This window comes from Cololabis saira, chromosome 8 (assembly GCF_033807715.1).
Source record: "Cololabis saira isolate AMF1-May2022 chromosome 8, fColSai1.1, whole genome shotgun sequence".
Lineage (NCBI taxonomy): Eukaryota > Metazoa > Chordata > Actinopteri > Beloniformes > Belonidae > Cololabis > Cololabis saira.
Window position 1 is genome coordinate 43,455,713 of NC_084594.1, and position 23,364 is coordinate 43,479,076.

General features: G+C 42.1%; 3 protein-coding genes across 3 annotated transcripts; 1 reads left to right on the forward strand and 2 right to left on the reverse strand.

Moving 5' to 3' along the window:
* Nucleotides 1-1,107: 1,107 nt before the first annotated feature.
* Nucleotides 1,108-8,073, reverse strand: adnpa (activity-dependent neuroprotector homeobox a). Its single transcript, XM_061728042.1, has 4 exons — nt 7,768-8,073; nt 7,178-7,290; nt 4,134-4,226; nt 1,108-4,044 (listed from the first exon to the last, which is right to left on the reverse strand). Exons 2-4 carry the CDS (start codon nt 7,283-7,285, stop codon nt 1,549-1,551), a joined length of 2,697 nt encoding a protein of 898 aa, XP_061584026.1. The 5' UTR covers nt 7,286-7,290; nt 7,768-8,073; the 3' UTR covers nt 1,108-1,548.
* A 1,134-nt stretch (nt 8,074-9,207) lies between these two features.
* On the reverse strand, nt 9,208-15,889 carry si:dkeyp-97e7.9 (DEP domain-containing mTOR-interacting protein). Its single transcript, XM_061728754.1, has 9 exons — nt 15,769-15,889; nt 15,518-15,696; nt 14,107-14,230; nt 12,945-13,123; nt 12,034-12,246; nt 11,821-11,958; nt 11,152-11,222; nt 9,658-9,762; nt 9,208-9,569 (listed from the first exon to the last, which is right to left on the reverse strand). Exons 1-9 carry the CDS (start codon nt 15,858-15,860, stop codon nt 9,444-9,446), a joined length of 1,227 nt encoding a protein of 408 aa, XP_061584738.1. The 5' UTR covers nt 15,861-15,889; the 3' UTR covers nt 9,208-9,443.
* Nucleotides 15,890-21,091: 5,202 nt separating this feature from the next.
* Nucleotides 21,092-22,953, forward strand: mafbb (v-maf avian musculoaponeurotic fibrosarcoma oncogene homolog Bb). The gene has a single exon (XM_061728755.1). It carries the CDS (start codon nt 21,387-21,389, stop codon nt 22,389-22,391), a length of 1,005 nt encoding a protein of 334 aa, XP_061584739.1. The 5' UTR covers nt 21,092-21,386; the 3' UTR covers nt 22,392-22,953.
* The last annotated feature ends 411 nt before the right edge of the window (nt 22,954-23,364 follow it).

The following is a 23,364-nucleotide window of genomic DNA, read 5'->3' on the forward strand; positions in this document are numbered from 1 at the left end:
TAATCCTTTATAATTTTGATGATTGAATTGTTTAATGATTTCATAATATATTCAAATTTTTTGAGATTTTTTATCTGGGGTTTTCATAAACTGTTAGCCATAGGCTAATCATCAAAATTATAACAAATAAAGGCTTGAAATATCTCACTTTGCATGTAGTGGGAAATAATATTTGTTTCACCTTAAGTTGAATTTACTACGAATGAAGTTTCGCAATACATTCAAATTTTCCGACCTCCACCTGTATATCATTACATAAATAAATAAATAAGTAAGAGCATAATATGTGTCTGTATTGGTTCAATACGGAACGCAACTTTTAATTCCCAATTACGGAACAATTCCGTATTTCAAGGGACGGGTGGCAAGCCTACATAAACCTGTCCAAGCCATCAAGGAGTTCCACAGGATTGCAGGTGAATGATGTAGAGATCTGTTAAATTAATTTTATATTATTCTGTGCTGCGATGTTAGTCTTTTTTCGAAAACATGTTCAAATTTGCTGTATGCGCGCATTTAAAATCTCTAATTTCCATTTGGGTGAAAAAGGACACGGCGTGAAGTATGTGGATCTTCAGATGCAATGTTTCCTCAAAGGGATTTTGTAAATTGAAATGTTAAATAAAGTTTAAAAAAAAAAAGTATGTGGATCTTTTGTTGTCGCCGGTTGCCATGGTGAATCGTATCAGGGCTCCATTAATGCTGGCTTTTGATAGTTGATAGTTGTAACTCCAGGTGAAACGAGTTGAGTAAATTAACTCAAATCCGCTGTTCTGGAACCAAAAACTCAGTTTCCGATCTCAGAGTAGATCAACTAAGAGTTCAGGATTAGACTCAGAGTTTGTTGAACCTGCTTTGTGAAACGGACCCCAGACCTTTTCTAAATTGGCGTGTAATCTACTGAATTTAGGTTTTTGTAAAACCAACTACAAAGTTAAGCTGGACTTTATAATACATGATCTTCCAGATGCGATCGAGCAGAGACCACAAAACCCTTTTCATCGGCACCCTGAACACCAAACTCTCAAAAGTCCTGCCGCATCCTGCACAGAACTTCCTAAAAGTGGCCTTTTCTTACCAGAATGAGACAGAATGAGTGTCAACGGAAACCATTTCAGTCGGGCTTTTATTAAAACATGTACATAAGCTTGTAACATTTTACACTATCTAAATGTGATAACATGAAAAAAATTCTGTCACAGCTCAGAAAACAGTGGAAGTAAATAACCAGGAATAACCATTTCTTACGCTGAAACAATTGAATACAAACTTGAAGGAGAAACTAATCAAGAATAATGGCCTAAATATATACAGTCACTGATATATGCGGTTTAAAATGAACTATTAATGTAACTATTGGTTCTGCTATCCAAGCCCGGGAGGGAGGGCAGCATTGGGAGGGGAGGATTTTTAGCGTCCTGTGCTGCTTGACCGAATACTGGAGTTAGAACTGGACTAGTGCTTGGTTTCTTTTTCTTTTTGTCTTAATATCAGTCTTTAAAACTTAAACATTGCCTAATTAGAGTATACTGCAACTCCCCTGATGGATTATCTGTGGCCCGTCTCCTCTGTCAGGCTCAGCAAGTCCTCTACCAATGCTTCCCCATCTTGGTGCGCTTCAACCTTTTCACTCTCAGGACACGTTTCCTTCACCTCTGATGAAGGAGTTGAAGGAGTCGTTTCCTTCACTTCTGGTGAAGGAGTTGAAGGACTTGCTTCCTTCACTTCTGGTGAAGGAGAAGTTTCCATCACTTCTGGTGAAGGAGAAGTTTCCATCACTTCTGGTGAAGGAGGAATTTCCTTCACTTCTGGTGAAGGAGAAATTTCCTTCACTTCTGGTGAAGGAGAAATTTCCTTCACTTCTGGTGAAGGAGAAGTTTCCTTCACTTCTGGTGAAGGAGAAGTTTCCTTCACTTCTGGTGAAGGAGTCGTTTCATTCTCTTCTGGTGAAGGAGTTGAAGGAGTCGTTTCCTTCACCTCTGGTTCACTATCCGAGTCAATGGAAATGGTTTCTGTGCACCCAGTGAGTTGTGACGCGGGGTGTGGCGTCTTGCATCGATCGTTCTGCTCCGTGTTAGGATTGCTGGACTTAATGCCGACAGACCTCCCCGTTGGGGCGCCTACAAGACTCTCCTCAATAAGCAGGTTATGCTCAACTTTCTGTAGAGCGAGCATGTTGAAGCCGAGCAGCACCGAAAGCTTTTTGGTCTCACAGTTTCGCAGGCAAACCCTTCTCTTCGTTGCAAAGTGGGTAGAAATGTCAGACTTCCACAGCCACAGACTTGCAGACAGCGTGTCCTCTTCCTTGCGAGACAAGTACGGACGCTGGTTGAAGTAAGCAGTCAGGAAATCTTTCCTGGCTTCGTACGTCTTGTGCTCAAAGCTTCTCGGATCCAGAGCAAGGTCATCAAATTCGTTCTTGCGTCCAATGGTGCCGGCTGATATTTTTTGGTCTTTGCCAAGCTTCATCTTCTTAGCATTGGACATAATGTGTGCTGGCAGCTGCCTCTTGAGGATGCCAGCGCCAGAGGAGTTTAGAGTCAGTCCAGACTTAAAGCTTGCCTGGTTCCTACCAACGGCTCTGCACTGCACAAGATGCAGTGTGATTGTGGATGCGACCATATTACTAGTGTACACACCCAGGCAATGAATGCACTTGTACGTCATCTTTCTTTCAACGGGATGCATCGTTTGAAGAACCTGATGTCGCTCCCTCAGATGCAAGGCCAGGGCATCGGAGATGGTGCCTTTCAGGATGGTGAAACACAGCGGACATACAGTCTTCCCAACTGATGTGTTCTGAACTACCGAGGTAAAACCTCTCGGTTCACTACGCTTGTCAATCATCTTAGCACTCGGTAGTTTGCCTGGGCCGGAAAAATGTTTCTGTCCAGGTGCAGACTGATCTTGACCGTTGGGAGTTTCTTTCATGTTAAAGGTGAGGACAGCAAGCTGGACGTTACTGGACTTCCCCTGTTTAACCGTTAGATCAAAAGTTAAAGGGGACGCACCGGGGGGCCCGGCAAATCCATTAGGGTGCTCTGCAGATACATGCTCCATGATTTTCTCGACACTGTGGAAAGCCGAGTGGCACTGGGGACAGGTCAGGCCATGAATCAGCATGTGGTTGAGTAGTGTGTCACTGGGGAGATAGCGGTTGCAAAGCAAGCACTTACTGGTGAAGTTGTGGATTTTCATGATGTACTTGGCCAGCGCCCACACTTTCCTGGCCTTGTGTGCGCTCTCAAAATGAGCACTGTACAGGTTTTCAGGGAAAAGCTCATTGCAAACGGTACATATCTTCCACTTCTGGGTTTGGGCTGTGTTGACGCCGGCGCCGGAGTTGTCAACACCAGTGCTGTTGCTGGGAATCACGACCCGCAGCTGAGGGGGGGCTGCGGACTGAGCCTCGCCCCTGATGGTGCTAGTGGTGAGGATCAGAGGACCTTTCTGAATCATGTTTTGTGGGAGCTGAGGCTTCCCAAGAACATTAGCATGTCCAATCATGGTTGTTACCTGCGAACCAATGCGCTCGTGGTACTCGACGACATGCTGCACCATGGATTCGTAGCTGCGAGTGGAATACCGACATTGTTTGCAGAAGATGTTGCCGTTAACAGAGCTAGCACCGTTTTTAACGTGCGATTCAGAAATCACACCAAGATATGGCGAGACGATGTGCTGGAAATGGTACCTATAGATGTGTCTCCTAACCACATTGTAGAGCGTGTCCCGGAACGAACACTTTTTACAGAAGTACAAGGCCCTTTCCGCTCCGGGGCCCTGCCTGATGCTGTCGGGCAGCGCCTTCTTTGCCGGTAAAGCTCTGCTGTTACACTGCTGTCCTAAATTGGGCACGTGGAATATTTTGACATGAACCTCCAAGGTTCGCCTGCTTGCGGTGAATGTGCAGTGTGGACAGTTGAGCAGGATTTTACCATCCAAGAGTTTCCTGTGTACATTGCGGAAGTGATTTTTATAGCCTGAGTAGTACTTGGAAGAAAACGGGCACTCTGTGCAGCAAAATGGCTTTGATCTGTATTCCTAAAAGACACCAAGGAAAGATCAGTTGCTTTTAGAAAGTTTGTCAAACATTCAATGAAAACTGGGACATGAAATACGTTTTCATTTACCTGTGTTTTAGAGTGCGATGGATCCCAAGTGCAGATATCATAGTCCAGAGTATCTTTTACAAATTCTTCATCTGGACAAAACTCTTTGAACGCCTGTGGAATGAATTGAAAAGGTCAAACCACACGGCAGATTGTCCATAAATGACTGTATTTAGTAGAAAAATGTTGATTATTAGTTTTGCTGAGGCAGCAAACTCAAACTGCTGCTGACATTTGGGATTAGAAAACTAAATTCTCCTTTTAAGCCTGATTTATACTTCTGTGTGATTGATTTATTGATATTGTTTATTTCAAATATAAGCGCAAACATTTTTTTTTTATAAAACAGCAGAACAATAAACCAATAAAATAAAAAAAACAATAATCACTCAATAATAAATGTAAAAACAAAGTAGACGAAAATTTATAAATATAATATCAAATGTGTTCTGCTCGAAAAAGGAGTAGGAAGAAGTAAAAAACGTATGATCTCAAGACTAATTTTTTTCAGTTGGACCCTCGTTATTAAATATGAAGGAAAAGAAAAAACCTGACAATAGTTAAGGGTTGCACAAATTTATAGTAAGAATTTTATAAATATAAATTATGGTATACCCGAGTATTAATCACCTGAGTTATTTACCTGAGTCCCGGTATTCATCCATACTTTAAGCAGATATTATTTACGAATATGTATTTATATTCACCCGTGTACAATCTAATTCATTACAAACATTCCTACTCAGAGATATTTCTACACATATTAAAGCATACATATACATATGTACTTGTTTCTGGGAATCTTAAACTGTAAGCCATAATCAGCAATATTAAAATAGTAAAAGGTTTGCAATATTTCAGTTGATTTGTAATGAATCCAGAATGTATGACTTTTTTTTTTTTTTTTTTTTTTTAAATTGCATTACAGAAAATAAAGAACTTTATCACAATATTCTAATTTTCTGAGACAGTCCTGTAGATACACATTTATACACACACACAACCATACAAGTCCAGTTCCCCACCAACCCTCACATAAACATCCATCCATACACAAACATACACACATCTATACACACATAAACATGATATACATACACACACCCACCCATCTACACATAAACATCCACAAATAGACATATACACATACCCATATGTATACTTGGACATATAAACACAACCAAGTCAAGCTTATTTGGAAGTCAACACGTTTTGTTCTGTTCATTTTACTAACAGACCACTGCATTGTCACATGCACAACCCTCCACGTATGTTTATAGGCAAGAAGAGCATTCACACTGAGATGTGTGACATCACTGAGGTTGCACTCCACATAGTGCGATTAATATATACATTTGTCTATGTGTGTGTGTGTGTGTGTGTGTGTGTGTGTGTGTGTACACACAAATGTGTTAGTACCCTTCCGTTAAGAGAAAGAAAAAAACATAATGGTCACTGAAATGCCTAAAAACTGCCAAAAGTAATAAATACGGATTGGCTCAACAAGGACTGATGAAATTCAGAGCTTGCTTTTGAAATGTGGCTCAACAGAATCAGTAAAAAAAGAAAACATATATTTAGTTTCACAATCTTTCGACTCAATCACTTCAGTCGCTGCTGGCCCGGTCCTGCTTTAAATGAAGATTAAAGATACCTGTGATGTTAATTACAGGACATGCTTTAGTTTATCACGTCACTATGGTTACACTATTTTATCATCTTTTCTGGGAATACCAACTCATTTGCTCAGACCAGTTTCATTAGTTGTTTTTCTTTATGATTCTGCTTGAAGAACATATTTGAGTAAACTTTTTTTATTACTACTTACACCACTTTCAGATTATTTCTGAGCCCATTGTGGGTTTTGGCTTTGTTTGTTTTTATTTCAGTAGTTTATTCTAAACTAAAATTGTCAAGTTTGACTCCCAAACAGTCCTGGGAAAAAAGAAAACTATCACTATAAATGGATAATCGGTCATATGAGCCAGGTAGTGTCAATGCAGGGTGAGGGACTTCCTCCCCGACAGGTGTTTAATCCAGGTGTATAATCCAGGTGCCATAAAGTAAAAATCCAGTCCAGCAGTTGTTCCAACTGGTCACTAAACCAGCTCCTCTGCAGGTAGATGGCAGGTTGTTAGTGAAAACACCTGTTCTAAATGTACAGGCTGATCCAGAAACATGGCAGCATTTTTACTTTATGGCACCTGGCATCTTGAATGTGCTTTAATGTTTTGTTTTTTTACAAAATCAAAAATAGTTTTGAATCAATTTTAAATTAAGACCAATTTTGAAATGGGGTCCGTCTCAAAGCACCATTAGTCAAATAATGTTCTTTACATTGAGCTGATATTTGCTCATTAAAACATATCCCTGAGGATCTGCCAGTACATTTAAAACAGGTGTTTTCACCAACAACCTGTCATCTACCTGCAGAGGAGCTGGTTTAGTGATTGGTTGGAACAACTGCTGGACTGGATTTTTACTTTATGGCACCTGGATTATACACCTGGATTATCCACCTCTGCAGGTAAGTGAGTACAGCCACAAAAATCATAAAAGACAGCTCCCACTCCGGCTCTGACCTGTTTGACCTGCTGCCTTCAGGAAGACGCTACAGAGTCATCAGGTCAAAAACTAACAGACTTAAAAACAGCTTTTTCCCCAAAGCCATAATCACCCTGAATAAAACGTGAATGTCTTCGTTACTGTTTTTTACCGTGCAATACTTCTCCCGGACTATCTGTGCAATATTCCACTACATGTGTAACTATATACTATCATCTGTAAATAGAATCTCGGGTCTTCACTATTCAAATGCACCTTAACCTTTTTTATATTATTTATATTTCTTATATACTTATATTTCTTATTGTTTGCACTATTGTTTCTTATTTGTCTTTCCCCCTGAGAGGTGATGCTGCTTTCAATCTCACTGTACCCAGGTACATTGACAATAAAGTATTCTAAAGTATTCTAATCTAATCTAATAGATGCGTACAGGGGGACACATGTGAGTACAGGTGTGTACAGGGGGACACAGGTGTGTACAGGTGGCGGTCTCTCACCTCTGCCGCCTCTTTGCAGAAGTCCAGTCCGATGTCTTCCAGGGTTTTCTTCACCCGTTTCCTGGCTTTCCTGATCCTCCCCAGGTTGTTGACAGGGAGCTGGTACATGGCTCCTGGGACGAGACACAGACAGAGACAGAGGCTGGTGTTAGAGTCGTCTCTGCACCAGACCTGCTAGTGTTTGAGTCGTTTCCCCCAGCTCTGCTGGTTTCTAGAGTCGTCTCTCCAGCAGAACTGTAGGTTTCTAGAGGTTGGTGTTAGACTCGTCTCTCCCCCAGCTCTGCTGAGTTCCTGCTCAGACCGCTCGCCAGATGTCGCTCCTCCAACTCCCGCGCGAGTGTCAACACTGAACACTGGTCACAATACCGACACCTAAAGTGTCGTCGTCACTAAAGTCTTCCTTTCACCAACCCAGCGAGACTCTGAGCGGTTCTGCGGCTCGAACAGCAACAAAAGTCACATAAATAAACGTAACCAGGGAACACTGTGTTACTTTTCCATGCTGTAGCCGCGCTAGCCTCGTTTAGCATCAGTCGGCTGGTGTCGGGGGGACGAGCCTCTTTAGGACATTTTAGTCCCGCTACACTCACCTGTGGACGCGGGGGAACCGCAGCTCTTTGTACCGGGACCCCGGGATGGCGGGACGACGCGGGACCAGGCGGGATGAGGCGGGTGTGGAGCTGCTAGCCGGCTAGGCTAACCGGGCTGCGGCTGCGCGGCTGCTCGTGCGGGGCCACGTGGGCGGGGCGTGCGGGAGATCAGGGCGCTCGTCTGAACGCGCATCAATCTGGATGGTCGCGATCACCTACGACCCTCTGGGATGGGGCTCAGAACCGCCCGCAGCGCCGGGCCAGCTAGTCCGGCATCAACACGCAACAAGATGTCGACCCACGCCGGAAGCAGCCGCGGGAAGCCGAGAAAAACCGAGAACAACCGAGCAGAGCCGAGAAAAGCCGAACTGAGCCGAGTAAAGCCGAGAGGAGCCGAGGAGAGCCGAACTGCACCGAGAAAAGCCGAGAGGAACCGAGGAGAGCCGAACATAGCCGAGAGGAGCCGAACTGAGCCAAAAAAAGCCGAGAAGAGCCGAGAAAAGCCGAACAGAGCCGAGAGAAACCGAGAGAAGCCGAGAAAAGCCGAACAGAGCCGAGAAAAGCCGAGAGAAGGCGAGGTAGTCCATGGGCCAGAGCCCAAATATTCACTTATCAGTACCACTCAAGGTGACCAAACTTACTTATGATTTTTGAAAATATCTATGTCTGTAGATGATATTTTGGTATGATAACCTTTCTGAGTGGCAGCTGGATCATAGTTATCAGCTCATGAAGTTACCCACCCCCTTCAGAAAATTACATTTTAGATTCTGCTGCATATCCTGGTTTAGACTCATGTACAGGAAATCTGTCAATGTTTCACAATATTGTCTTTGGTATCATTTTAAAGGGGACCTTTAAAGCATTCATTCAAGCTAAGATGTGATACATTTCCTGAATCCTTATGGTCCTGTGAGTATTCCAGTTTTTGTATTTTGTGTCTCTGTTGTTCCTAGATGACACAGGGATAAAAAATACTATATCATTTAGGTGAAAATTGTGTGTTGTTTATAGTTTAAAGAGCCGCATTGACCTCTATGTTGGTCAGAAAGATTCACATCTTAGCTTGAATGAATGCTTAAAAGACAATATAGTGAAACATTGACAGATTTCCTGTACATGAGTCTAAACCAGGATATGCAGCAGCATCTAAAATGTAATTTTCTGAAGGGGCTGGTAACTTCATGAGCTGATAACTATGATCCAGCTGCCATTCAGGAAGGTTATCATACCAAAATATCATCTACAGACATAGATATTTTCAAAAATGATAAGCAAGTTTGGTCACCTTGAGTGGTGCTGATCTCTGGTCTGGAACATGGACTAAGGAGAGCCGGACATAGCCAAAAAAGACGAGGAAAGACAAGCAGAGCCGAGAAAAGCCGAGGAAAGACGAGCAGAGCCAAGAAAAGACGAGAAAAGCCGAACAGAGGTGGGACCACAAACGTTTTCTTTTATTCAAGTTAAAGTTTTCTCAAATTCAGTTGCACGAAAACGCACTGATGGAAACCTTTTGCAGTCAGCTTTTCTTGCCGTTAACAGCTTTACAAGTCTAATGAATAGTTTCCAACATCCAGTAAATGCATCAGATCTCATAGTCAGGGAAGTGTATTGTAATTTACGTTGCAGAAAATAGACATTGAAACACCAAACAGACTTTATTCAAGTGGTTGCTTTCAGTCCAGCGATTCCATAACTTCCAGAACGACGACGCGGGGCCCCGTCATCACCAGTCGGGTGACTGTCCTGTAATCCAGGTGGAGGACACACTGTCCGTTCACCTGGCACACAAACTGCCTCACCTGAGGAAAAACATGTCCGCTCACAATCAGTGTGTGCACTTTGTAAACTGAAAAGAGGATAGTGTGATTTTGATCCAGCGTATTTCACCCTGACTCCAGCGGCTGCTGCAGGGCTTCCAGGGTCCACGGCCTGTACGTAACAGGGGGCCACGCCTCTGACCACGATGCCCCAGCCCAGAACATCACCTATCACCTGGGGTGTGATGAGATGGAGACAGGACAATTCTGGGTAAACAGGTGTAACTGGAACATAATTAGATTGTAATTGGACTAAATTGTATTATATTTAATTGGAGTGCACTGAACTTGTTTACATTCTCTGTGAAGAGATGACCTTTCTTGTGAACTGGGGTCACACAGATAAGCTGAAATGAGTCTCTCCACAAACGTAGAAGGCTACGTCCTGTGTGTGTAAACTTCAGGGAGCCAGTTTCCAGGTTATATTTTTAATCAATCAATTACTTTATTTGTTAAGGGGGCGATTAGTTTCACGACAGGAGAAGGACACAATGGTAAATATACATAAAATATACATAGTAAATTACTAGGCCTGTGTTGAAAAGATAGATTTCCCAATTCTAAATCGATTCTCATATTAATTCCTAAAAATCGACTCATATGTCTAAAGATCGATTTTTTTTTTTTTTTTTTTTTTTTTGGGTTTTTTTTTTTGTTTTTTTTTGGGGGGGGGGGTGGTTTCTTTTATTTATTTATGTATTTTTTTTTTCATCATTACATTACAACTTTTGGTTATTTTTTTGTTTATCCCCAAAAAAGGAATGTTTTGTTGGACACGAGAATAACTGGTGCCATGTTTTTGCCTTTAAATATGTTTAAAGGTATGAAAACATTAAAGTGTTAGGTTATAATTGCATAAATTGTCTATATTTCATTACTTTATATACTGTCTGGGGGTTACATTTACTAAAAATGCTAAAAACCAAATGCTCAAAAATTAAAAACCAAAATAGACCGAAAATGGAACAAATAAAATCGGATCGAATCAAATCTTGATAATCGATTCTGAATCTTAAGAATCGGAATCGAAGCCCTATAAATTACAATAAGTTACACATCATAGTACAGACCTAAGCTATAGTTAAGAGGGAAGGCTTTTTCACCCACTACCTTTTCCTTCCGGCATTTAAGAGAACAATAGCGGAGGAACAAAGGAGTGTTTGTATCTGTTAGTCTTTGCAAAAGGGAGTGTAAGCAGTAACTGATGGTAGAAACTGAAACTGTTTGTGTAAGGGATGTGAGCAATTAGACAACATGGAGTTCTTGATCAGATGTTTGTTAAAAAGTTCTTGTAAAGTTTGTAGAGCCGACCCAATGATTTTACTGCTTAGACTGACAACTTTATTCAGCAAGTTTCTGTGTTTGACTTTCAAAGATTTAAATCAACAAATAAAAGAAAAAGTGATAACAGATTCAATAAAAGAACGATAAAACATAGTCATCAGGGAAGAATCCACCTGGAATTTAGAGAGTTTTCGAAGACAAAAAAGGCGCTGCTGGCTTTTCTTATATATCGATATTGAGCCAAAGCTGTAAGCTAACAGAGTCTCGTGTAATAACTCACCGTTAACACTTTCTTGATGAAAGGCGCACCAGGTGACAACAACTGCTCACACGTCACGGGTCTTTTGAGGACTGTAAGACCAGAGAGATGTTTCTAAGCTTCCAAACACAATGCACCGGATGGTAAATACTACCGCATTTTCCGCACTATAAGGCGCACCTTCAATGAATGACGAATTTTAAAACTTTTTCCATATATAAGGCGCACCACATTATAAGGCGCACTAAATATCTGGTAAAATACCGTACTATAGTGGCTGGGGTTGAGTTACGTATCTACCTGATGGAGCTGTGCTACAGGAAATGCTACAAAATCCTACAGCAAATGCAAAAAAAAAAAAAAACAAGAAGAAAAGTACTGTACGTCAAACTTTATTAACAAAATAAAAACCAGCTTTGCTCCGTCTCGTCAAAGTCTCCATTATGCGAGTCAGCGTCGCTGCTGTTGTCTTGAACGTCTGTCACGATTCCTGACGTTTTTAGCGCCATTACTTCGGCAACACCAACTACATTACCCACAATCCCCCTGACTACAGTAACAGAAATTACCGTAATGATCATATATAAGGCGCACTGCCGTTTTTTTTAGAAAATTAAAGGCTTTTAGGTGCGCCTTATAGTGCGGAAAATACGGTAAAACCTTTTTGAACATGATAGCGATGAGACTTGCCTGATGTAGGATTGCACCTCGCTATGGAGCTTGAAGGGAGTTGAACGTGAGGTGGGAGTGCTGAAGAGTGAAGCTGAATAGAGTTCAGACTTCCCCGACGAACGCTGGCCCCCGGTTCCAGGTCCTTACTGGAGCCCACTGCAGGGTAGTCAGGGGCAGGTTACACAAAGGTCAGGGTTCACTTCAAAGCTGCTTTAGATCCTTGTGTTTTACCGGGCTGGAAGGCTCGGCTGTGCTCCAGGACTGAGCTTCTGCGTAGGACGAAGGGACTGTCGGGGCTGTGGTCCACGTGGGGGGGCGGGGGCCCGCCGTCCTCGCCGTCTTGCCTGCTCTCATTTAACAGTTCGGATAGGCGCCGCCGGCGCCGGAAGTTGATGCAGAAGTGGTAAAGCAGTCCACTGTCGAAGAAGTCGTGCTTCTTTTCCACTGGTGGGGGGAAACAGAGAAGGGCCGAGGCATGAACAGGGTCGCTTTAGGGCTGGGCGATGTATCAAGATTTTAATACATATCGATATATTTTCAAACCTGATATGGTACGAGACAATATCGTTTATATCGAGAAAAAAAAACATTTTTTTTTTTTTTTATGATTTTGATATAGCTTATTTTATGACAAATTGACTTGAATGTTTTGAGATTTGCACAAATGTTTTATTTGCACAACTGTCAACCTCAGTGGAAAAGTCTGCCTGTTACTGTCTACTTTGTATTAATTGCACAGTGTATTTTAATGTAATTGTTATGCAGGAAAGGGATATTTGTTTTATTTTATTCTATATATGCAGGCAGTTTATTTTTATTTCATTTGTTTTATACATTTTGATATTGTGCAGACCTCTGTTAATAAAGGTATCTGTGTGACATTTGGCACAAGGCTTTGTATTAAAACTGACTGTTTTTTTAAGGGTTTGCCTCAGAAAAAAATGAAGCTAACAGAGATGCTATGCTATAATGCTTTGGGGGAAACCCCAATTATGGCACAGAAAAAATATCGATATATATCGAGTATCGCCATTCAGCTAGAAAATATCGAGATATGACTTTTGGTCCATATCGCCCAGCCCTAGGTCGCTTGTATCTGATCACCAAAGACCCAGCAGATCAACCCCATGCGTGCCCCTCACCGTGCTGGATGATGCCGTGCTCCACCAGCGCTCGGCAGGAGTCCAGGCCCTGGCGCCGGCTCTCCGCCTCTCCGTTCTGGAGCAGCCAGTCGATCAGCTGGTAGCCGGGAAAGGAGCGCGGGTACGAGAGGCCGTGCTCCTCCCTCAGCTGCAGGATGGAGTGTTTATCTGCTACCAGGCTGAAGAGAGACAACAGTCACACTGCAGAGTCCTTACAACATGCAGATAGTTTCAAGGCTGACAGGAACATGTAGCTCAATGAAAAAAAACTGATATGTTTTCCATGATTTAAAAAAACAAACTACTGTTGGGTTCTTGTTCTTGAGGGCTCTCTCTCAAATTCAAATTGGCTTTATTGGCATGAATGGTAACCATTGTTGCCAAAAGCATACATAAGTACAATAAATCACGACACAATCAACACACGAAACACCAATACAATTACAACAAATACCCAACACCAAATATCTAACACATGCATACAATATATATATATATATATATATATATACAGAACTATCTTACATTAATAGGCAGGGAGACTGTATAAGGATAAGGAGACTGTGTTGTGTTTCTCTCCATCTATGACATGCGCTGATGTATTTAGCTGCTTCTAAAGCACTTTCCTTTTTTTTCTCCAATTAAATGTTGGATTTGGTCCTGATCTGAGAGGGAATCAAAATCCTGGACTTGTTTAATTTTAGGAAAGAATTTAGATCTAATGTCTTTGTATTATACATATTCATATATATATATATATATATATATATATATATATATATATATATATATATATATATATATATATACATATATATATATATATATATACACATACATACATACATATATATATACACAGAGAGAGAGGGAGAGAGCCTTCAAGAACAAAAACCCAACAGTAGTTTTTTAAATTATGGAAAGTTTTTTCAGTTTTTTTCATTGAGCTACATGTTCCTGTCAGCCTTGAAATGAGCTGTGTGTGTGTGTGTGTGTGTGGGTGTGTGCGTGTGCGCGTGCGTGCGTGTAAAATGTTACATTCAACTCTTGATGTGTTCCTTTTTGCATGCCATTAATTTATTAGAGGTTCAAAGTGGGTGCGTGCAGTTTTGTGTTGCAGACGTGGAGCCTGGTCTTTTCCTGACAGGTTTGCAGTTCTTACTGCTCATACAGCCGTTGTCCTCGCATGAAGACCTTCACCTCCGTGTTGAAGGGGAAGGTCCCGTCATCCTTCCGGAAACGGTACAGCAGCTTGGCATCCTTGATCACGGGTCTCTTATCACACACTGGAACAGGCAGCAGACAGTTGATCAGACACGGCCAAAGCTGACACCTCCTTCATCCGTACACCAGGGGCCAGATTCACCAATATGTTCTTAAGAACGATCTTAAGAAATGTCTAAAATTAAGAAGTTCATAAGAAAGTTCTTAAGTGCAATTCCTCAATATTTTCTTAAGAACCGTCTTAAGAACTGTCATTTCTTACCAATTTCTTAATTTTCCTACTTAAGAACTGTGGCAGGGTGGAGGAGGTGCAGCCACTCAGGCTGACGGGACACAGGTGTGGCTCGTCAGCCTCTCCACCCTGCCAGCCTTATAAGAGGAGAAGCTGCTGCTGAGACTGTTGGTCGGACTGAAGCTGAAGCTGCTGAGTGAAGCTGTGCTTGTGCACGTGTGTCCTGGGTGTTTGGCAATAAAGGGTTCTGCCCAAAACTCCGTGTCCTCTATCCTGTCGGTCGGGCCCCGTAGCACACGCCGTGCTACACTCAGCAGCTTCAGCTTCAGTCTGACCAACAGTCTCAGCAGCAGCTTCTCCTCTTATAAGGCTGGCAGGGTGGAGAGGCTGACGAGCCACACCTGTGTCCTGAGTGGCTGCACCTCCTCCACCCTGCCACAAGAACCTCTTAAAATATGTCATTTTATTGCACGTGCCAACAAACTATATATATATATATTATATACAGGTAGTTTGGTCTTAACCGTCAGTCACTCACTAAACATGGAGAAGGAGAAAAAGAGAAGCAGGAACTTTTCAAGGTTATGGTGGATGAGATTAATGTGCGAAAAAAATTATTATTGGGGAAAATTAATAATAATTAACTACCACGCTAACTAACATGCTAATAAACAGTTAACAGGCTCTTTGTGTAATAATTACAAAGTATATCCTCAAACTATGACCTACTAGTCTAAACTTGTCTGAAATGTGTTGAAAAAGGTGATATTAGAGGCTTATTATTATTATTATTATTATTATTATTATTATTACCTTTTCACAGAAGACATTTTAAGACATGTCAAGGTTGTCTTAAAGTTAAGAAAAAAGTCAAGAACAAATTTGAGAACTTTTATTTCAAGAATACCATTTATTCTTAAGTTTTTTCTTAAGAAGAAACTTAAGAAGAAAGTTGAGAAAATACTTAAGAACTTTTTTGGAGAATATGACTCTTTTTTCTTCTTAAGACTGAATATAAGAAAAAAATGACACTTAAGAAGATTTTTTTCCTTAAGAATGTTTTGTGAATCCGGCCCCAGGTCTCCAGGCCCCTCTCGTTGAGGTCTCTCTTCCTCACCGTGGTGAACGATGTCATGGTCCATGAGGTGCTGCACCAGACGGACGGCCGTGGCTCGATCCGAAGCCTCCTTGTGGCTGACGAGCCAGTCGATGAGCTCCTGCGACACGAAGCAGTTGGGATACGTCCTCAAGTGGTAGCGACGGTCCTTAATCAGTTTCCCATCATGAAGTCTCAACCTTGAGGGGGGATGAAAAGAGTCACACGTCTCCAACATGACCTCAGTCCCACTCTCACGCAGATCCTCGTACCTGAGTTGTTCTCCTGCAATCATGACCTCAGCCTTGTGTTGCCGCACCATGGCCGTCCTCCTCGTGCTGCTCGTCCGCTCCATTCCCGTCATCTCTGGACCAAAGTAGGAACGGAGCTCTGGTCCGATCGGGGAGCGTTGTGCTGACAAAACAACCAGCTCTTTGCCATGAGGGAGACATGTTATGTATACAGTTAGGAAGGACAGTAAGAACAGGGTGGGGGTGATGCCGGGCAGCAACGGGGGTTCTGATGGAAGAGCTGGAACTGCTTCTTATCTTCTCTTCTTACATCTGTTTCTATTTGGTAGAGTTGAGGTTGTGTCGTCGTTAACGTTCAATCAGAAGGACAAAGGAGCGATGAAGCACATCCTCCACCTCTGTGGGGACAGTCATCTGCCTTCTGCAGGAAGTTTGTGGCTGTTTTGATGCTAATTCTGTCCCTTGCATGAGTTTTCAGTGATTTTTTTTTATTTTTTTTATTTAAATTTTAAGCTTTTTCAAAAAACATACTTTAAAAATATCTGCATGATGAATACGGCACAAATAAAAAGGCTTCTCTCTGGTTTCCGGAGTTTACTAGGAACTAGAGATGGGCGGTATGGACTAAAAAATGTATCACGATAATTCCTGGCATTTATCACGATAACGATAAAAAAAATACCAATTCAACTCCATCTTTTTAACTATAAACCTATCTCGCTCTCAGATCCGCCTTCCGCCATGTTTGTTACACAAAAACCTCATCAACGGGAATTTATCTTTCTTTCTTTCTTTCTTTCTTTCTTTCTTTCTTTCTTTCTTTCTTTCTTTCTTTCTTTCTTTCTTTCTTTCTTTCTTTCTTTCTTTCTTTCTTTCTTTCTGGCTCATTTCTTTCTTTCTTTCTTTCTGGCTCATTTCTTTCTTCCTTCCTTCCTTCCTTCCTTCCTTCCTTCCTTCCTTCCTTCCTTCCTTCCTTCCTTCCTTCCTTCCTTCCTTCCTTCCTTCCTTCCTTCCTTCCTTCCTGTACGTAGTGCGTGGATTTAACACAGAACCATAAATCATCTTCACACAAAAACGTCATGAACGGGAATTTATCGTTTTTACCGTGAGATGACAAATTCTTACCGTGGGGAATTTTTTTGACGGTACATCGTGAACGGTAAAATATTGCCCATTCCTACTAGGAACCATGCTGTAAGGCATTCCCCCCTGCGTGTCTTGCATGTGTTTGAATAAGGGCACGTCTCAGAGGTTGTGGTGTGGTTGCCTGGCAACACCAAACCTGAGAAACGTGCCGGTGGCAGCAGTTTTCTCCCGCTGTGTGTGGAGGTGCATGACAGCACCGGTCCTGCTGGTGGACCCTGGTACATGGAGGCAGCTGAGGACACAGACTGGTCAGAAACACAGAAATGACCTGATCGCTAACCGCTATCCCCTATAAAGCTACACTTTAGTAGGTTAAATTAGGGGCGTATCGGTGTAGGAAGTCTAAATTCACACATGCATATGCAGATAAAGTTCAGCGTCGTGTGCCGTACCTTCGACCCCTCGTACATCTAGCTTTTGTTCAGGATACGTTCCTGCTGTCATGAACTCAGGCTGCTCTCAGATGAATTTATATTGCATGGTGTCACCCTGACCTGCTGCATAAATCCTTTTCCATCTCCCAGAGAAATCCATCCTCAATCGCTGTCTCCTTTTTTCTTTCCTCTCCCGGGAAGATAAATCTGAGTGAAATCATTCCTGGCTGTTCCCATAAAACAATTTCTGTTATTTTTGGCATTAGACCATTTTCATTGTCAGCAAAGCGTTCACTTGGAGCCAGCGTTGACTGAAGGTTACTTCAGGGCAGACTGCATAACCATCTGATATCCTGTGCAGATGCAGTATGGAGCTGCTGTTGGCGCGCCGTCCCAGGTGCCTTGTGATTCCTGGTGGGATGCTTGGTTGAAATGTTTTAGACCACCAGTCGTGAAGAAGGACCGGGTTCAGATCCAGGAAAGCTGGTGCCACACTGGACCCTTGCTGGGATAGATGCAAAAACCAGTTAGGTCAGGGGGGAGGGACGGGGTCACATTACCAACCACAGCCCTCTGACCACTGCTGTCAAAACTGCATCCGTGTCGAGGTTGTAAAGCAGTAAGACCATAAGAAAAAAGTGAACACCAAACCAGCATCAGTGGTCTGGGGAGACCATCTTCCTGAACGTGGTGAAAACAGCAGCAGTAGGCCTGTGTTGAAAAAATCGATTTTCCAATTCTAAATCGATTCTCATATTAATTCCTAAAAATCGATTCATATGTCTTAAGATCGATTTTTTTTTAAATTTATTTATTTATTTATTTATTTTTTTCATCATTACATTTCAACTTTTGGTTATTTTTTTGTTTATCCCCAAAAAAGTAATGTTTTGTTGGACACGAGAATAACTGGTGCCATGTTTTTGCCTTTAAATATGTTTAAAGGTGTGAAAACATTAAAGTGTTAAGTTATAATTGCATAAATTGTCTATATTTCATTACTTTATACACTGTTTTGGGGTTACATTTGCAAAAAAAAATGCTAAAAACCAAATTCTCAAAAATTAAAAACCAAAATAGACCGAAAATGGAACAAATAAAAACGGAATGTGGGAAAAATTAAAACCGATTTCATCCGTCTGTTTGCTGCCCTGGATCTGTTTGATTATTCTGCCCCACGATGTTTCTGAAAGCAGTTCTATCAGCATTCTGGGAGCTGATTGGTCCTTACAGCATCATTAGCTGCAATACTTGCTGTTGAATCACAATATAATACTAGTAGTAATATTTTTCATAACTATAGTCATATAATTCATGCAACAGCTCAAACAACAGTTTTAATAACACTAACCTAAATCAATATCGGAATCGAATCAAATCGGATCGAATCTAATCTTGATAATCGATTCTGAATCTTAAGAATCGGAATCGAATCGATTCTTGACATTTGAATCGATCCCCAGCCCTAAGCAGCAGCAGACCAACTTTAGTGCTGTGAAATCAGCAGTCGGTGTTTGTCAACGTGCTGCAGACGAGATTCACAACAGCAGTTTTCAACTGAGCCTCAAAACTGTGTTTGCATTGTCTTAAATAAATGCATGGTTCCAGTACTGGCTGCTGCATGGCTCCCCTTTGAAACAGTGGCTACGCAGCCTGTTTCTACCTGTGTTCAAACTATGCACATTGATTATGAACATTATCTGCGGCGAGACATAAAGTCGCATTCAAATAGATGTTTTAAGCTCAATTTAACAGGAGTGTTGGCATTTTCATTATTAAACATTTTTGACGTTTTACTATCACCTCCTGGTGTTTATGGATCCCACTAAAACGGCAGACATAAATCCTGCTTTTAGCCGCGTTCATAAATGCAGTCAACATGTGGAAAGGCTGGTTGTTCACAAACACCGACCACAACCTTCATAAAGACCTGCTGCACTCATAAAGCTGTTCAGAAAACACCGGTGTGCTGTGTGAACTAGACCGGATTATCCATATACTGAACCGGGCGAGTGCCCAGGGCACCAGCCAATGAGGGCACCAAATCAAATGACTAACTGGATCATATATGTCATATTTTGTTATTTTCTCTATGTATTTGGTGGAAGATGAGCAAACGGGTACAGCAGTAACCAATGATATAATAAAAATACATGAAAATAATAATAATAAAATAAAAAGAATTGCGTTTGAGTGAGTGTGATTTTCCCAACCTTAACAACAGCTCATTCAGTCGGCCTGTTTGATTGTTTATGCTGTAATAGTTAGTAGTTTATGCTGTAATAGTAACCAACACCAAACTGAGATGCACTACAGCGGCAGCGGTGGATGTATGGAATAAGTTGGATAGGGATTTGAAATTATGTAGAACCTTAACCTTATTTAAAAAAACATTGAAAAGAAGGAAGATTTCTCTATATCAAATTAATGAGTGGTGATGCTTGCTATGTTGATTTGGGTATTCATTTAATTGGTGATTTTCTTTGATTTTTTAAGGATGAATGTAACATGTAGACTGCACCTTTATTTTAAAAATCTTTTTTATTTCTTGAGGAATTTTTGTTATCCCCATGGAGGCAATTTGTTTTACTTGCAGTCTTTCTCTTACTTCTTGCTTTTATTTCATTAATTTAATTAATCTTTTTGAGGCTAGGCAAATAATAAGCTTTGCTTCAGCCTACACCTTTTTCGGTCTAGATGTTATTTGTTTATTTGTATATTGGAAACTTTTTTGTAATGTTTTCTTTGAACAGTGTATTCGTTTTCTTGTTGTCATTTTTATTCTTTTTTGTTTGTGTCATGACCGAAAATAAACTAAACTAAACAACACTAAACACTAATAGTTTTGCATGTAGTCCTCAGACAGGCCATATATGATGGAAATGATGATAGTTAACGTGTGGTGTTACATTGGCATGGGAGTTGCATTCTGAATGGAGCATCAGTGTAGTATGGCGTTTGTAGACTCACGTCTATCTCTTAGTTGGTTGCTTGTCCTACATTTATTTGTAGCATGAGTGTTGAGCATGTACTTCAGCTATACGTTCATGTAAATCTATGGTCTTTATAACCATAGTAAATTTACCTGTTCTTTACTGTAAAATGTGGGAGGAGGGCGACACTTCAAGTGTGGTCCCCCTGGGGCCCCACACCGGGTCTGTGTGTGAACAGCGGTCCCTGCAGAAATTCAGAGTTTACTCAAGGAGATGGAGGCGTGTGTGTGCAAAAGCAAAGCAGTTCTTAAAAGGTTCGAAGCAGAAGCGGCTCTGACCTGGTTCCAGCAGCAGAACAGCAGGTCGGAAAGGGCGGGCCTGTAATTACCGCTCTCGGCCACAAGATGGCAGTGTTCACCAACGAAGAAACGCATCAAAGTTTGAAATGAAACGCTTCCCTTTTGTTTTCATGAAGTGAAATATGACTTTTATTATAAACGAATAATCAACCATTCAGAAATTATTACAAACCAATATTCTGCATAATAAGATGGATATGAAATATGTTGCTTTTTAAATATAGTTTAAATATAGTATACATCCCCTAAATCCTGCTATACACTGCTACACACACAAGCAGCCTCCGGTATAGATGTATCTTAAAGTAGAGAACAAGTCTGTAAAGAAAAAGCACATTGTGTCGCAGACGTGTTAGTAATTTGGTGTATTATAGGATTTTATAACAAGACTCAGCTTATGGGGGACAGATTCGGAGTCGCTTTTATGCAAATCTCTCTCCTCGGCGCGTTTTGATTGGAGCGCAGTGTGGAGGTGTAGTCTGGGAGGTGTGACATCATTCCACTGCAGCTTTATGAAGAAAGTGCGCTTCTCCTGAGCCGACAGAGGTGCGTCCAGTGTTTTGGGAACCTACGACTTTCACTTTGTGACTCCTTAAGCCGAACAAGAAGAATTAACACCGTGCAGTCGCGGGTGGGAGCTCTCTTTTCAGCGAATGCTTTCTTTCTCTCCCCCGTTTTTTTCTAGATGAGCTGAAATCAAAGTAAGGAGATACTTTTTTTTTTCCCCACCTATTTTTTTTTTCTTTTTACAAAGTGGGTGCGATTTCCGTGACTGTATGAAATATAAGTGGACATTTGGAGCTCTTTGACGTGGACCGGGCTGGTAAATGAGCACCGAGGCGCACTCACATTTGGGGCTGCAAAAAATCCCCATGGATTTCGTCAACGACTTCGACTTGATGAAGTTCAGCGGCGTGAAGAAGGAGGCGATGCAAGTGCTGGAGCGGCCCTTCGTGCAGGGGCCGTGCGGGCAGCAGCTCGGGCAGAGACCGGACTCCGTCTCCTCCACCCCGGGCACGACACCTTGCAACTCCGTTCCCTCATCTCCACACCTCAACGGCAACGAGCAGAGGAACAACCCCGGGGGGGAGCAGTATTGGATACCCAACAACGGGGGATACCCCCATCAAATGTACCCCCAAGCTTTCGGCCTGACCCCCGAGGACGCCATGGAGGCCCTCATTGGTGCCACGACGCAGGAGGGCCACCCCTCTGCGCCCCACGGCCACCACCCGCAACCTTTCCCGGCTGCTGACTACGACGGGTACGGGCAGCACCTGAGCGAGCCGGTGCAGCCCTACCCGGGCCTTCCGGGTCACCCCGACATGCAGGGCATCCCCTGCCAAGACCCCTATCTGAAAGACGAGATGGGGAGCGCGTCCCCGCAGTCCCCGGACGGCCTGGACGGCCTGCACGTCCTGGGCGCGCACCACCCGCTCCAGCAGGGGCACGGCCGCCCGGACAGGCGCTCCAACGCCGACGCGCACTTCTCCGACGACCAGCTGGTGTCCATGTCCGTCAGGGAGCTCAACCGCCTGCTCAGGGGCCTCAGCAAGGACGAGGTGATGCGTCTGAAGCAGAAGCGCCGGACCTTGAAAAACAGAGGTTACGCACAGTCCTGCCGCTACAAGCGGGTGCAGCAGAAACACATTTTGGAGCACGAAAAGACGAGCCTGGTGTCACAGGTCGAGCAGCTGAAACACGAACTGGGCAAACTGATCCGAGAGAGGGACGCGTACAAACTTAAATGTGAGAAAATGTCCGGGGCGAACTGTTACCACGAAACGGGCTCTACCAGTGACAACCCTTCCTCGCCCGAGTATTTAATGTGAGCTGGGCCACATCCTGACCTGCAGAATGAGGAGGCATTCGTGCTGTTGACAGCTCAACAAGTTTTTAAACCATCTTGAGCAGAAAGACTTGATCAAATAATTGTACCACATGCATCAAGTTATTACTGGATAATTGCAATGAGGCATGCATGCAGGACATGTGTGGGGTGTTATTTTATACAGGCTTATCTGTAGTTTGTCTGACAGGAGATACTTGAAATCAGAGGATATTTGCTTTTATTAACAAACATATAATCCTGCTTCAGTTACTGCTCAACCTTCATTTCAGTGATTTTGCTATTTTTTTTATTTTTCCTTTTTTTTTTTGCTCAAATCATATTTTGTGCTCATGATTTCTTAAATTAGAAGACTCGTTGAATAAATGATGCCAAAAAATCACACTTCTATTATTTCCGTGATGCTGATTCTGCTGGACAGATGTATACTCAATTTGTTTTTCTTTTTTTTTTTAAATAGAATTATGCAAAAACAATTATTATTTTTCAATTCACCTGTTTTTACATTTACGTTTGATTCAATAAACCTACTGTGACTTTTTAAACTTGTGTTTCGTCTGCTGACAAGTGAAAGTGTTCCTGCAGACGGCCGTTTGTTGGGTTCCCTGTTTCCACCTTGTGGATCTGGTTTGCTTCATCATCAGATCTTTGCCGAGTTTTACGGTTAGATGCACAATATAAAAGTGCCTTAAACAAGAAATGAAAAGACATCCAAGATCATCTTCTACACATCCACTGTAGTGTGTTAGTGTAGAGAGTTTCTGTTACACAGATATGAAAGTACACATATTAGTTCCACCCTGGACAGATTTATTACTCTAGAATAATGTTGCGACTTGAGGGCAGTTTAAAAAAAAAAATCCAAACTCACTCAAACCAACTATTTCATTAATCAGCAAAAACAAACAGCAGTTTGAAGAGCCACAGTGCGGTGTATCAGCTCGGTGGTGAAGGGT

What these genes read in the sequence shown, in the direction of transcription:
- adnpa (XM_061728042.1), bottom strand. Translation starts at nt 7,285, where the DNA reads ATGTACCAGCTCCCTGTCAACAACCTGGGGAGGATCAGGAAAGCCAGG. An exon ending in TCTGCAAAGAGGCGGCAGAG is followed by an intron (nt 4,227 to 7,177) that starts GTGAGAGACCGC and finishes TTCATTCCACAG; the next exon opens with GCGTTCAAAGAGTTTTGTCC. An exon ending in CATCGCACTCTAAAACACAG is followed by an intron (nt 4,045 to 4,133) that starts GTAAATGAAAAC and finishes GGTGTCTTTTAG; the next exon opens with GAATACAGATCAAAGCCATT.
- si:dkeyp-97e7.9 (XM_061728754.1), bottom strand. Translation starts at nt 15,860, where the DNA reads ATGACGGGAATGGAGCGGACGAGCAGCACGAGGAGGACGGCCATGGTG. An exon ending in GGACAACGGCTGTATGAGCA is followed by an intron (nt 13,124 to 14,106) that starts GTAAGAACTGCA and finishes GTCTCTCTTCAG; the next exon opens with CCTGGTAGCAGATAAACACT. An exon ending in GAGGTGCAATCCTACATCAG is followed by an intron (nt 11,223 to 11,820) that starts GCAAGTCTCATC and finishes CTGGTCTTACAG; the next exon opens with TCCTCAAAAGACCCGTGACG.
- mafbb (XM_061728755.1), top strand. Translation starts at nt 21,387, where the DNA reads ATGAGCACCGAGGCGCACTCACATTTGGGGCTGCAAAAAATCCCCATG.